This window comes from Platalea leucorodia (genome assembly GCF_965183815.1).
Source record: "Platalea leucorodia genome assembly, chromosome: 8".
Lineage (NCBI taxonomy): Eukaryota > Metazoa > Chordata > Aves > Pelecaniformes > Threskiornithidae > Platalea > Platalea leucorodia.
Window position 1 is genome coordinate 11,462,865 of NC_138830.1, and position 15,471 is coordinate 11,478,335.

Genomic DNA, 15,471 nt, shown 5'->3' on the forward strand with positions numbered 1-15,471 from the left:
TCTTTCCTTCCAGAGTATTTATTCGAGAGCTCAAGCGTCTGGACAACATCACACAGTCTCCATTCCTGTCTCACATTACATCTAGCATACAGGGTCTCTCCACAATCCATGCCTACCACAAAGGACAGGAATTTCTGCACAGGTCAGTCTGGATATCCATCTGAGAGTGGTGGAGCACAGGGTGCGACAGGTTTACATTCAGAAAGCTTTATTAATGGGATCTATAGCTGATGGCATACATTGGCTCTAAGAGTGAAAGTTACTTTTCGGGGGAAAAAAATGAGGGAGAACAAGAATGAGAAGGGAAAGGGAAAACTCCCCAGTAGCCAATGGGGAAGAACAGGGATGGGGTCCCAGGTGAATGCCTTCCTCTAGAGTTCTCTGCAGTGCAGCAGGTGGCAACGGTAATGGTGAGGGCAACTTCTTGGCCGTACTTTTTCCCTTGTAGTATATACTTTTCATCAGGTCCTGCTCATGCTTTCTATTGGTTGTTTCTCCTTGTGATGGTATTAGCATTGGTTAGAGCATGCTAAGAAAAACTCAGCGTGCATATTGATGAGCTGTTAGTCTCTGTGCACATGTATAATTGGACAGCATTTATCAAGTATTTAAGTGATTGTTAGCCGCCTTGTTGTGCACTGTATGCTCGGTTTTCTCTAGTATAAACTAAAGTCTGCAAAACAAATGTTAGTGAGCGAAAGTGAAACATTTCTCACGTGAATGGTAGTTGCTCCCCATGAGAACCCGCCATAACAATACGCGGCTTTTGCAGGTGCAAGGTCATGAGACCAACAGCGTGGGAGCACAGGGAAAATTGCCACAGAAGCTCTGGAAAGACACTGCTACACCAGCTTAGATGAAAGGTTGCAGAGGTGCAAATAGCAGTCCCTTAGCGTTGCTGGTGCCAGAGCACTAAGGCACTGCACACACTGTGCAACAGTGATCGGTGTAAAACTGAGCTGCATGATCAGAAAATCTAGTTACTGGCTTTGTGAATCTCTCAAATGTCTCCCCTTAAACATACTTTCTCAGCTCTGCGGTGTCAGGACTGTAAATTAAATGGTTATTGATGTGTTTTAATTAGTGTCACCAGTCACTTAGTGTAACTTTTACACTTGTAGATAAAATAGCACATATTTTTTGCGTATTCTGAAGCACTGCTGCTGTTACCCGTGGAGTAATTACTGCTCAATGTAGCCATTGAACATCCTCTAGGAGGTCTTGCATAGGTGAAGTTGTGGTGAAAGTGTGTGTAATGCCCCTGAATTTTGATTCGCCCCCAGTATAATGCATTGTTGTACACAGAAACTTGGTAGTATGACTTCTGAGAATTTGAGCTAAATAGATATCTGACATTATTCAGGGAAGTTTGTAAACCCTGCTTTCATGGCCTAGTTTGAGACTTTTATGTCAATGACGTACTAGTCTTCTCACTCTGAATTCTGATACTGGAACAGGGGTTTAAGTGGCTCTGCTATTTGTAGAACATCAGGCTCATGGAGGTCTACTAACCTTTCCTGTATTTGTTTCAGGTATCAGGAGCTCCTAGATGACAATCAGGCACCATTTTACCTGTTCAGCTGTGCAATGCGCTGGCTAGCTGTACGGCTGGACATTATCAGCATTGCTCTTATCACAACCACTGGCCTTATGATTGTCTTAATGCATGGCCAGATTCCTCCTGCCTATGCTGGGCTGGCTATCTCATACGCTGTGCAGGTGAGTATGTCCACATACTGTAGTATTCAATTTCTCACTTAATGTAGTTATTGCTAGTAAGTAAAAGTAACACACCATTGAAAACTTCCCTTAATGCACTAGAATGGAAAAAGATACTCTTACCCCTTTTGGTAATGGAGGGGAAAGCAATTCAGAGTCAGGACCTTTTGCTAGCAGCCAAGTTACAAATTATGAGGAGCTAGGTGCTTAAGGCTATTGTTTTGGGGAGCTGCCTCTTTTTAAATGATGAAGTAGAAACCATTTGAGGCTCTTCATATGCTGCATACTGCAATTTTCCTGGATATTTCCGGAAATTGGGTTGACGGTACATCAGACATCTGCCAAACTGATGTCGTAATGTGTTGCCTGCAGTATGTTTTCACAGCGAACAGCATCCAGTGTTGCAGCTGTGCGGCTTAGACTTCAGGGCTCAGAATGCTTGCTATTAGAGCTGTTGTTTGGCCTTTTCTGCCTCCTGGTGGTAGTAAGGTGAAATTACAAAACTTAGGCGGCTAATGTTTAAAGCTGTTCTTGTGGGAAACCTTCCTAAACTGCTGGCTTTCCAAGTGATTAATAAATTATGGTTATTTTAAAATTAACTTTAAACTAAAATTAACTTGCCTTGGGCACCTTAGCTATGTGGTGTCCAATGCCAAGAGTACTTGTATCAAGAATCATAGAATCATTTAAGTTGGAAAAGACCTTTAAGATCATCGAGTCCAACCGTTAACCCAGCACTGCCAAGTCCACCACTAAACCATGTCCTCAAGCACCACGTCTACCCTTCTTTTAAATACCTCCAGGGATGGGGACTCAACCACTTCCCTGGGCAGCCTGTTCCAATGCTTGATAACCCTTTTGGTGAAGAAATTTTTCCTAATATCCGGTCTAAACATCCCCTGGCGCAGCTTGAGGCCATTTCCTCTCATCCTATCACTTGTTACCTGGGAGAAGAGACCGACCCCCACCTCCCTACAGCCTCCTTTCAGGCAGTTGTAGAGAGCGATAAGGTCTCCCCTCAGCCTCCTCTTCTCCAGGCTAAACAACCCCAGCTCCCTCAGCCGCTCCTCACAAGACTTGTGCTCCAGACCCCTCCCCAGCCTCAGTGCTCTTCTCTGGACACGCTTCAGCACCTCGATGTCCTTCTTGTAATGAGGGGCCCAACACTGAACACAGTATTCGAGATGCGGCCTCACCAGTGCCGAGTACAGGGCGATGATCACTTCCCTGGTCCTGCCGGCCACAATATCCATTAGGGCAAATCTCTTAATCCAATAATAAATCACAGCTCTCTAAATTTGTCTTCATTTTCTCCCATCACTCCAGTTAACAGGGTTATTCCAGTTTACAGTCAGACTTGCTTCAGAGACAGAAGCTCGATTCACCTCAGTGGAGAGGATTGATCACTATATCAAGGTAGGACAGTAATACATTCAACTGCCCATTGTAAAATTTCTTGTTGCTTGTTATTTTGCTGGCATAAGAGAAGAGAAAGTCAGCCATAGTCTGCCTTAGTACAGAATGTATGTTTCTGATCTTGTAAACCCATTAATGCATGTACTGCAATACTGCAGAGTGAATTTGGTTTATGAAGCATGTATATGAGCATTGGCAGGATGAGTGGCACAAGAGCTGGTAGGTAACTAAACTTACAGGCATCACTTGCCTGGCATCACTGAAGTTACATAAGGATGCTGAAAGTTTGCTGACGTTCTCAGTAAAGAGTGAAATGTGTGAAAGGGGAATTCAGTACAATATTTTACAGTAAAAGGATGGGGTGTTCTGGCATCCTTCATTCCAAACCTAATGGAACTCTTTCATTTAAACACAGATAACTTTGTTATTTTATCTACATGTAATTCTGCTTCATCCTAAACAGTTTACTTCTTTTTCCACAGCTGTCTCATATAACATATTTCTATATGCTTAAAAAGTCAAGGAATTGCTCTCATTGCAAACATGAGAAGTGTGCTAGGCTAAACATGAGAAATGTGCCAGGCTAAATGCTTAGCAAGCTGCTGTGATTGCTCTGAGTATCTGTAACCCTTTCTTCATACCTAGGATTTGTGTATGCAGAACTGGGCGTAGGCCAGTGGGGAAAGTGTAGCCAGGAGAAAGCCTTCTACTAGGTCTGGTCTTTGAGGTGAAAGGCTTTTTTACTTAATGCATAATAAACATTCCTTCTGAGCTTCGGAGGGAGATATATATCTGTTTGGTAAATCTGGGCTATGTAGTAGTTGATATTTACAGAACTTTTTTTAGGCTGTGGATTTAATACAGAAGAGGGGAAAAAAAAAAATTAAAACTGCCCACTCCCCCAATCCTCTCATGGCATCTAAGTAGAAAACTTCTGTGTATGGAAGACTTGGTGACCACACAAGCTGAGAACTGTGTGCCAAATACTGCCTGGTATCTCTCACTGGGCTGAGATGGGTTTATCACTGTCAGGCCTTCAGTGGCAAAACCACTGGTTGCAGACTGTTTTGGTGTTTTTTTTTTTTTTGTTACTGTCTATCATTTTATATCACTATTAAGCAACACTTTCTGTGATTTTTCTTATTTGCATCTCTAGACAGCCATTTTATTATGAAACTGTAAAACTAGTTTGAATCTAAAGTGAAGGGGTGTGGGTGAGCAGTGAAACACCATGCAGGTTCTGCATCTTGCCAAGTCCCAGGCTTGGCTTCTTTCCGTGCAGGCTCCGAGGTTGCTGTTATGAGCAGCAAACTCGAAGAACTGGAGCACTATCGTAGAAGATCGCTGTTTTTCTCAAACCCTTGGGGTACAATTAATCTGCCTCTAACGAGATGTTGCAGGTGTCCACAATTGGCATAGTCCCTGTGGGATCTCTCTGTAGTCAGTGTAGGAAATGGCTTTCTCCAGAGGACAATTTATAACCCATTCTAAGTGTTTATATTAGAATGAGAAAAATCACACTCCAGAAACACTAGCTTCTTTGTAGTGACAATAAAGGAGTTGACGGGGCCTGGTTCAGTTGGAGATTCTTACTTTGTATGCATTTAAAGTTACATGAGATGAATCCCATGACAGGATTTCTGCCATTCCCTGAGGCTGCTTGTGCCAAATATGGGGAAGTGGCCTTGGCTTCATTGTAAACATGCTATAAAGGCATGTGTTTGGTTTTCACAGGTTCTGCTTTTCTGCTTAATCTGTGAACTCCTTAATGAGGGACTTATTAAAGGGCAGAGAAAAATAGTGAAAGTGAGCCAGCGAGAACTGGCCTGACTGACTCAGTGATTTAATAGAACAGGGGAGAATGAAGAAGAGGAGGAGGAGGGTAGCATTTCTACAATGTGTCACATTCTGTGTCAGAATCAACAGAGGTGACCTTGGCATGGCAGAGCAAATGAGACATGGAAATACAGCAGATTTTGCATCCAGAAGCATCCAGTCTTTGGAGTGCCACAAAACTCAATAGGATTGCACTCATAAATAGTAGGCCCAAAATATATTTTGAATTCCGTTGATGAAAAACATTGTTGTGTAGAAGGACCAATGTCATTATTGAGGCAACAGGAGGGGAACAGCCGTGTGGTCAATGTAACACAGCAAACTTCTGAACCACTGGGCCTGCATCCAGCCACACAGTTCATCACAGAACTGCTGTAAACTGATATGGGCTGAGTCTGCAGGGAAGAACTCCTGCTGAAAGCTGCAACTGATAATTTTCCTTTCTGGTGTTTTGTTTACTGGAAACTGAACTTCTGGTTTTGTTTTAAAGACACTTTCCCTGGAAGCTCCTGCTAGAATTAAGAATAAAACTCCTCCTCTGGACTGGCCACAGGAAGGTGAAGTTGTTTTTGAAAATGCAGAGATGCGGTACCGAGAGAACCTCCCTCTAGTACTTAAAAAAGTGTCCTTTACTATCAAACCGAAGGAAAAGATTGGCATTGTGGGAAGGACAGGCTCAGGTAAGGAAAAACACTAAGCAGAGTTAGATCACTACTTTTACAGAATGGGAATGGAATAGAGCGGGGCAGTCATTGGTTCTCCTCTGTCTTCTCCATGTTTGAATAAGTGTTAATCGCACAGGAGCGGTCCAGCAGTCTGTCAGTGGTGAATTCTGTTCATGTGCATACACAAGTCAGATCCCTGTACACAATAACAAAAACAAGTTTTCATTTAGAGGGATATCCTACTCTGCCTGAGCCAGTATGCTCATAATGTGTAACACCCCAAGCCACTTAGCAGCACAGAATGCTACCTACAACGTGCTCATTGCAGCTTATTTGACTCTCTTGAAACTTTTCTGTACTGATGCTGCAGCCGGGTTTGGCTCTCAGCTACCTCAGAAGTCTGTAACGTGAAGAATCAAAACCCCTGTTTGTGAGAGGACTTAAACCAGCTCCAAAATGTAGTTTCTAAAGAAGCAATTAATATTGCTGTATTTGGTTTATGTGGCAAGGTTTTGGTAGCGGGGGTGGGGCACCACTGCAGGGGTGGCTTCTGTGAGAAGAGATTAGGAGCTGCCCCTACAATTGCTTAGAAGTTTAAATGGTGAACCCCAGCATTTACCAGCATTGTTTGCCAGGACTTTGTGGTATTTTAAAACACTTTTCTTACACGCAGACAGCTTTTAAAATGCTTTCTCATCTCAAAGCTGCTATGACTGTAGAAACACTAGTATTGCTTTTCCTGTCTCATTTTTAGGGAAGTCTTCCCTTGGAATGGCACTCTTTCGTCTGGTTGAACTGTCTGGAGGCTGCATTAAAATTGATGGCGTGAAAATAAATGACATTGGTTTGGCAGATCTTCGCAGCAAACTCTCAATAATTCCTCAGGAACCCGTGCTATTCAGCGGCACTGTGAGGTTAGTGAGACCATAAGAAGGCAAGAAGGAAAAAGAAGGCTACCAGCTTATACTTGAACTCAAATAGGTGCCTGGTGAGACGTTAGTTCTCAGGCATCCTAGCTTCTGTTCTTTTTTTTTTTTTTTTTTTTTTTTTGAAACAAAAAAAGCACAGCTAGATGATTTTAGCTGGCCCAATCCAGAACTGGATGTGATCATCCTGTATGAAAGCCTTGCTTTCTGTTTAGATTTGCTTGAAGTTTTTGTATCTTTGTCTTCCTTCTCTACTCTTTTGTTCTTTGCCTACTCTAACCCCTAGTGTGCTGGGAGCATCTGATTTCCTTGGCAAGGAAATTCTGTCAGTGGAAGGCTAGATGGGAATCATCCATCCGGAAGAATTAGCACACTGCTGTTTTGCCATTCATTACTGAATAAAAATTCTGGTTATGTTTCCTGCTTCCCCCTCCAGATCAAACTTGGATCCTTTCAATCAGTACAGTGAGGAACAAATCTGGGATGCTTTGGACAGAACTCATATGAAGGAGTGTGTAAGTATTATGTGCCCTATGAGATACACGTTTGTGTTTTGGCTTTCAAACCTACGTGTTCTGTTAGTAGCTGCTTCAGAGACCTTTAGATAAAGCTTTTTCTTTGCAAGTTTTCTTGGCTATGCTTTATTTCTAGTAATGAGACTGAATTTTTGGAGAACGTGCCATATTTTGAATGCTTGCTTTTTTAGCATATAGCGTAGCAGAGTGTCGCTTCATCACAGGGACTCCTAGGGTGTTACAGTATTTCACGTGATATTTTTCTGTACGTGCCTTAGGTGTGCGTTCTACATTTACATTTGTGAGTGTAAATGTCACACATGCACATTTATACTGAACTTAAAATCTGCCTTTTGTGAGGCCCTCTGCAGCAAGTCTTACTGCCATGACATTTCCAGTTCTTTTCTTGTAAGTCAGGTGGCATGTATGGCTGTGGTACGTAGGCTGCAGTAATTCCTGCAGGGACTAAGGTCACTCTTTTCTCTTGGTGAGAAAGACTGTCAGGAGATCTCTATTCATGGTGATACGATTTCATATGTGGCATGCTTTTTTCTAGAAATCAAATATTTTGTACTTAAGTCATTCTAAAGTTGCCTGCTGAGAGGATATAGCTCTTCTAGCTTAGTAACTAGTAGTGTTCTCAGGAGCTATCACTGAGTCACGGGTATTTCAACCAGACGGAGCAGGTCTGATGTTGTATTGTTGATTTAGCATTAGTTGCTTGTAACTAATTTCCCCAAAAGAGAGAGGGAGAGATGGTCAGCAAAGTGTGATGAGTATTTTGGAACATGAGCAAAAATCAGATTTGCAGGAGGAGCAACTGTTTGTCTCGTGCCATGGAGATACAAAAATTCTGTGCAATGCTCTAAGATTTTTGCCTCTTCTTTTTCACACAGGTTGCCCAGCTGCCTATGAAACTTGACTCGGAAGTGATGGAAAATGGGGAAAACTTTTCAGTTGGAGAGAGACAGTTACTGTGCATAGCTAGAGCTCTACTGCGTCGTTGCAAAGTGAGCATAGTGCTGAGAGAAATAGCTGGAGATAGCAAACTGATAGCATTGAGCAAGCCTTTTTCGTGCCAGATTCATTCTGTCAGAGGAATCACACCAACGGTTGTTGCAACCCACAGGTGGTATAGGGTTAGAACAACTAGAAAGGCATCTGTAGCCAGCTGCAGAAAGGTATTGCTTGTTAGCGTTAATAACAGTGTGTCAGACTGGCCTAATCATTTATTCAGAGTGTCCTGTTACTGGTAAGCATCAGACTATTTCCTTCTTCCACCTTTTTGTAAATGTCACCCAAGTACTTTCCTTCTACGTGATGTTCCACTAAAACGTAGTCTCCAAGTGGAATTTGGGACCATGCTGTGCCAGTGAAGTTAAGGGTTTTGCAAGAATGGAAGACAAATAATAATTACAGTAAGAAAGGACATTTGGATTGAGATTGATTGAGATTCTGATTTTAACATCCTTTTTTCTTAAACATTGCACACCATAGTTTAAGGTTCCCTCTGCATCTGTTTTAAAGCCAAAGCTACTCAGCAGTAGTTACTGCTCTCTCTGCAGTACCTGCACAGACCAAGTCTGGTTTAGCTTTGACAAGACACCACTCCAAATCAGTTTGTCTCAGTCTGAGAGGAGGGGTAATTCTTTCCAGCATAAGAAAGTTAGTAAGCCTCGTCAGTATTGACTCATTCCAGAAGAACTGTCACCACCAAGGATGTATCAGATTAGTTTACCGGTAAAATTTGTATTTGAGATCTAGCTGCTGAATGTAAAACTGAAAGTAGTGGAAACTTGAGGCCCAGGTCAGAACCCAATCATCTTGTGGCTCTAGGATGTGACCACAAAATGCAAGTGTGATCCATAAGGTAACTTTGTTGAAGGCAATTACATAAAGAAAACTGAAAGGGTGCTTGTAAAACCTACCTCTGTGACCACAGCTCCATAATGATTGCCAGTTGTGACAACTCTTGGTCATGGTAATTCTGCCCACTCTACATATTTCTATGTTCAGGGAGGGAAAGCATTACTATGGGTAACAGCCAGGATTATGTGCTGCTTTCAGATTTTGATACTGGATGAAGCAACAGCTGCTATGGACACAGAGACAGACTTACTGATTCAGGAGACTATCAGAGAGGCATTTGCAGACTGCACTATGTTAACAATTGCTCATCGCCTGCATACGGTACTGGGCTCTGATCGGATCATGGTGCTAACACAAGGACAGGTAAGCAGAAAGACTTTTGTGGCTGGAGTTCCTGTTGCAGTCCGGTGGTGCCATACGTGTGGGCTGAACTGAAGGAACAGCTAGCATTGCAGGGTGGAAAATCCTCTGTGTTCATTCACATCCTTGGTAATAATACTGCAATAGAATCAATTATTGCCTGACCGTGACAAGATCAAAGAGGGCAAAATTTCTTTTGCGCTCCAAGAAAGTACCATAGAGTAACAGTGTCTCTTTTAAAAGTGTTCTTAAAACTCCCTTTGTAGGTTAATTCTGAGATGGGTAATAACGTAAGCATCTCTGCTGGGGCTCAGTGGCAGGTTCCCATTACTTTCATGAAGCCCTGTGCTATCAAACAGGCATGTGAGAGATACTTTACCCACTTTTCAGGCTTCCATGTGGGAGCCATAAGCAGTTAAATCAAATGTAAGAACATTTGGCAAGGCTCTTAAAGGTAGAAAAGGCAAAAAGCCATAGCATCTGCCTCTGTTTGCCAGAGCCACCAGAGGTTGCTTCCTCTGAGAAGGAGCTAGCTTGAAGCATCCCAGGTTACAGTATTTGTGCATAAATGCACGTACTTTCAGCGCTTGTTGTCTCATCTAAAGATTACTGCCATGTTTTGGCTTCTTCACTACCGTGTCACAAGTCCAAGGGGTGGGAATCCATTTTCTGCTGGATTTTACTGACATACTTTACCTGCCTTGTTTGCTTTTAGGTAGTGGAATTCGACACGCCGACTGCCCTTCTGGCCAATGAGAACTCGCGCTTCTATGCTATGTTTGCTGCTGCGGAGAACAAGGTTGCTGTCAAGGGCTAAAATTCAGGGCAAAGTCACTTTAATTTTGGAGAGCTATGCTCCCTGCCTGTGGCAGGCCAGCTCTTCTTCCTCATACTCCTTCAAGCAGATTATTGCCTTTTCATCTTTTAATTTTTAGCACAATGTGTCAAGCCAGAGAGATTTTTAAAACGGTGTCAGAAGAATTCTTCATGTTTTTATTATTGTATTTATTCCATAACCATATTACTAATTTTTTTGTTATTAAATGCACTCTACAAATGGCTCAGGGAGCCATAGTTAAAAATGTATCAGAGGCCTATAATGAAGCTTTATACATGTAGCTATATCTATACATAATTCTGTATATAGCCTATATTTACAGTGGAAATGTAAGCTGTTTATTTTATATTAAAATAAGCACTGTATTAATAACAGTGCATATTCTTTTCTATCATTTTTGTACAGTTTACGGTACCAGAGATCTGGCTTTGTTATCGGACTGTATCAGACACCATTTCGTCTTTTACAGTTGGTCTTTTCCTAGTGCCGGATTTTCTGCGTGTCTGAGTGGAAGTGAAGCTTTGCAATAGTGTCCTTTATTGTCACATCTTTGTCGTCTAGCGCAGGGGAGAAGAGCTCTGTGGTGTAACTCTATTGCATTGTAATTTATCAAAGCTATTTGGAGCATCGCTAATGTTCACCACGGTAGGGGCTGCTGCTTCCCATGATGCTTTCCCAAAGCAGGGTTTTTAGTGATCTCCTGAGTGGAGAACTGCTTCTGGGTCACGTTAAGGCCTCGTATTTTCTCAGTGTCCTGATACAGTATTTCTTACTGTGTCAGCAGGGTTTATTTTAATGCAAGCAAGCCCAAGCTCTTCCTGCTTCGCTGATCTAACACAACCAAAATCTAACTGTTCGTGGAATGATCTGTAACAAATTAATCATAAGGTTCAAATCATACCCTGTATGCTAGCAGGAAAGCCTTTTCAGAGTTGCTTCAGCTGACTGACTCCTTTATCTTGAAGCTGCTAACACTCCTCAGAGGTTTAGGTTGGCTTTCATTGGCATGGGTAACACTAACTCTTTGTTCTGCTCACTTATACTAAGGTTAAACAACATCAATGTTTCCTGTTTCTTTCTTGCACACTTGTTAACGAAACAGTCCCCCACCCCACGTCTTCTGGAACTTTAAACAGGTTCCTGTTGATCAGGATGTAACACTGGTGTAGGACATCGTTTTCTTACTGTAAAGAGACCTACCTCAGGTTACTAGGTCCTGCGTAGTACGTTGCCATGATCACTGTACACCATCCCTGTTGTACGGGACCTGTGGCCCGGGTGGGCACGGTCGCTCCTATAATAGCCGTGACTTATTGAATGGTCAGCGTTGCATGTCTTTGTCAACTTGGACATTTTGTAGCCTTAGCATGTTTGCAAAATGTCTCATCGAGGCAGAAATCTGAAAAGTAAATAAAACTATTTTGGGTTTTGTAAATTTTATTGGCTTAAGTGGTTTGTTTTGGGCACATAAATCACTTCTCACCTTTTGGAGCCCCAAGGGACAGTTTTTGCAGGCTGTTGTGGTTTGGTTTTTTTTTTTTTCTTGTCTATGCACCACGGCCTGATCTTTCTTCCTTCAGAGTGGAAGTGTTTCTTTAAAGGTGTAGTGGGTAATTTTTGTGCCCTCCAGCATGGGGGTGGCTTGCAACTTATGTATGTTTGTGTTGAGTACTACAGGGAGTTATAATTTATAGTGCAAGTATTCAAGCCAAGTAGCAAGGGGGGAGGTCAGATGGAATACAGGAGATCCTTCTTAGGCTCAGATTTTTCCACTCTTTACCTGCAAATGTTACTGTTCATAATGTGACCTGACTGCAAAGTCACAGCAACAAGCATTTCTCCCTACCAATACCACAGGCAGATCATGGCATTAACAGAGCTTAGGACTGTAGCTTGAAGGCAGCACATAAAGCATCGTTTGTTGTAGTTGTTCTTTAAGTCTTGTCCTAAGCAAGAATTAACTAGGACAGATCTTACCCTGCCCACAGGCCTGGACCCGAGCTTACTCTCTGTCAGGGACTGGCCGCCATTTTGCTCAGTGTTACTCAGTTGAAGGAACAGAGTGACTGTACGTTGTGGTTAGGAAAGGGAGAAGTAATGGCCTCTCCCCAGAGAACACCCAGCTAAGTGGGGCGTTCTTTTTTGATCAGAAACTTGAGGACAAAAAGAAACAGGGAAGAGGCACGAGGGAGCAGGGGTGATAGGCCAGAGAGGTAATGCCCTGCTTCTTCCCTAAAGCAGAGCTGGGTAGAATGAAGGCTGAATACCTTCAGGGGAGAGGGAGAGAACATGAAATGCATCTGCCTAAGGCTGTGCTTAAAACAGTTCAGTCAGTTGTCGTGTGCAACTCTGTCAAGGACAGGATTGTCTTGGGCCCCGCAGAACTGAGTTTACCCCACGAACTTCAGTATTTCCCTTGAAGAAAAAGGGCTAATGTACCTAGTTCTCAAGTGCCACTGGGGTCGGAGTGTGGCTTCACTTTGCAGCTAAGGCTGAGCTAATGGCAGTCCGGGCGGAAGGGGAGCCATCCTGATCTTGTCCTCCTTCTTCTTCCAGGCTGGGAGTTCCTTCCACTTTCCCGATGCCAGCACTGGCTCTTGCCTGGTCCAGCAGTGACCCAGTTCAGAAAGCTAACTTGCAGAAAGTTCACCTTCCAAAAGCAGGAATGCTGTACAAAGAAGGAGACAGGAAGGCACACCTGGAAGGGAGGTGAAGTGGGGCTGCTCTTCTCAGTAGGAGCTAACTGTAACACTAGCATAGGTATGAGGAAACTGCACTCAGGATTCACTGCGCCAAACTGCTGCTTCCCAGTTACGCTCTCCTAAAAAGGCGAAAACTTCCCTGCTGCTTCAGCGAGCTGAAATAGCTCAACAAGGGCCTGCGATGGAGCAGGCGAACCGTCACCTGCGGACAGCAGGGATTAGCTCAACCATTTTTGTTAAACCTTAGCTCCAGCATTGTTACTTTGGAATTAAGGAGACGGACTGCCAGAGGGAAATGTTCTTTCTGCTGCAATCACTTATCTGTTTCATTTGGCACTTGTCTCACAGGCAGTACAGAAATATTGCTTCTCACATGGGAAGCAGTAAATTTTTTATTGGCTTTTGTCCTGAACCACAGGAGCAAGCTGAGGCCTGGCCCAGGGCCCTGTCACTGAAGTGGAAGGAAGAAACACCGGTATTTACAAACGAGACTGAAATATCTTTACCTTTGAAGCATTCTACAAGAGGTTGACGATGATGGGAATTTTCAGGAATTGGATCCTGCTTTAGAATTTATAACGTGATATCCCAGAGAAGGCTTCATCCTGCGAGGAGCAGAGTAAGACTGTGGCATGAGGACAGAGGCTTTCCTTAAAGAGATCCTACCCAAAATAGCATGGAGATAACACATCCTTCCTAGTACATTGCAAAGGCTATGGCCCAAGACCAACAGGTGTGCAACCTGAGAGAGATTTGCCTGGGATAATTGGTTTCCTCTATTACCCTCGGGAATTTCAGTTGCATCAGTTTTACTTATTCTGCCCAAATGCATTGAGTGCAGCCGATCCCGATTCGTTATCATAAGCTTAGAGACTCTTAGGGAGAACGTGTTCCTGCTCATCTCATCTATCTGATGAGTGGAAACGTTGCACTTGCTTGGGACTTCAATCAAAACACAGGTAGGATTCTTCTCAAATTACCCAAGGGAGTTAACGTGCAGTTAGGTCGGTGTAATTAAGTCCAAAGTCAGGCCCTGAAGTTGTGCTAGCTTGAGCACCTGAGGAGACTCCACCATCGCCTGCACTGAAGATCAGGCAGGGTCAGACCCCGAGGGGCTGGGGCTGTGGTCTGCGTGTTATCCCTAGACGAAAGCCAGAGGGAGATCGAGGAGTCTCGGTACATCACCGGGAACACAGTTTGAGAAAGCACAGTTATTTTAAAAGGCAAATGGTGTGAGTGAGAGAAGGTATTGGAAGGAAAGGATAAATGCAGAAAATTTGGTTTATAAAAGCAGGACGTGAGAGAAAAGGTGGCAGGACAAAAAGTTTCTCTTAGAAGGGGATTGGGCGAAGGCAAAATCGCTTCTCGAAGGTGCTTCAAAAGAACATACTGAGAAGGTGCAGGGTGGCTGTAACGCCCTCACCAACCAAAGAGCTTTTCTGAATGCTGCCTTGTTATTTTTCACTGCGACTGCAGTGTGTGTTTTACTGTATATAAGCAATCACACAGAAGTTTTCTTTATAGTTCCAGCTTCAGGTCGGTCTAGGATAATACTGTTATTTGTTTTACCCTTGGTTCAGCTGGAGACAGCAGCCAAATTGTGCTGGGGCCACCGCTTCTGCCTCGAGTATGATGGATGCTACAGTGGAAACTCAATTGGGAAATGGTGCAGATGCCGCTGTCGCTAGCGTAAGGCTTGGGAGGCTTTTAGAATGTACCACTACGGGTTCCTTAAACCCACAGCCGTGTAATAAACGTTCCCGTGTCATCCAAAAGCCGTGCCTTGGAGACTCATCAGGTGGCTGAGGCAGGCAAAGCTTAACAGCGAAAATAACGTAGAGAAGCGAAGCGTCAGTGCGCGGGGCAGAGAGATTTCCCGTACGCTGCTCTCGGGCTGCGTGGAGTTCAGATCGCCGCCACTTCCAGCACAGCGTTGCCACACAGAGAAACAAGCGGTTGTGTAAAGATGAGAATTTTGTGGTTTCTGTCCTCTCTGGTTTAGGAAGGCAGCGGTGGGCGGCGTGCCATTGGTTGCCTCCGGAGGGAGGGCTGGGGGAGAGCCGAGCGCGCCGTGCCTGGGCTGGGCTCTGGGGCGCTTTGGGGCGGGGTTGGAGGCCAGCAGCCGGGGGGAGCGCGGGGGGTGCACGGGGTGCGGGCGGAGGGGGCGCTCAGGGCGGGACGGTGGGGGGGGCGCTCAGGGCGGGACGGTGCGCTGGGTGCGAGGAGCGGGGCCGGGGGCAGGGCGGAGGGAGCCACAGGAGGGAGCGGTGGGCTGAGGGGAGCGGCGCCGCGGGAGGCGGCGGGGGCGGCGGGGGCAGCGCTGCCCGCCCGGGGCCGCCCCCGCCTGCGGGGCGGGGGGGGGGGGGGTGCGGGGGTGCGCTCGCGCTTTACGCCGCCCCGTCAGCCCGGGGTGCAGGCGCGCAGTGCTCGCGCGGGAGCCGTTGCACGCTGCGTGCGGGGAAAGGAGTGGGGCGGAGCTCGGGCACGCGGGCGTGCGTGCGAAGCGGCGCGCTTGCGCGGGAAGGCGCGCGGGCGGGGCGGGGCGCGGCGGGGCGGGGCTGCCCTCGAGCGCCCCCGCCGCCCCGCGCGGCGCCGCCTGGCGGCCGTGGCCGCCGCCCGCTGTTC

General features: G+C 45.1%; 1 protein-coding gene across 11 annotated transcripts in view; it reads left to right on the plus strand.

Moving 5' to 3' along the window:
- The window catches only part of ABCC5 (ATP binding cassette subfamily C member 5), a 53,752-nt gene extending 38,973 nt beyond the window's left edge, over nt 1-14,779 (plus strand). For 8 of the 11 annotated variants that reach the window (XM_082320339.1, XM_082320342.1, XM_082320341.1 and 5 more), the window contains 10 exons: nt 14-142; nt 1,533-1,719; nt 3,046-3,135; nt 5,462-5,651; nt 6,391-6,550; nt 6,999-7,077; nt 7,974-8,087; nt 9,145-9,309; nt 10,022-10,105; nt 12,701-14,779. In XM_082320339.1, coding sequence (XP_082176465.1) covers nt 14-142; nt 1,533-1,719; nt 3,046-3,135; nt 5,462-5,651; nt 6,391-6,550; nt 6,999-7,077; nt 7,974-8,087; nt 9,145-9,309; nt 10,022-10,105; nt 12,701-12,760 — 1,258 coding nt within the window. In that variant the 3' untranslated portion in view covers nt 12,761-14,779. The other 3 variants (XR_014229055.1, XM_082320343.1, XR_014229056.1) reach the window with 3 other exon arrangements.
- Nucleotides 14,780-15,471: the final 692 nt, after the last annotated feature.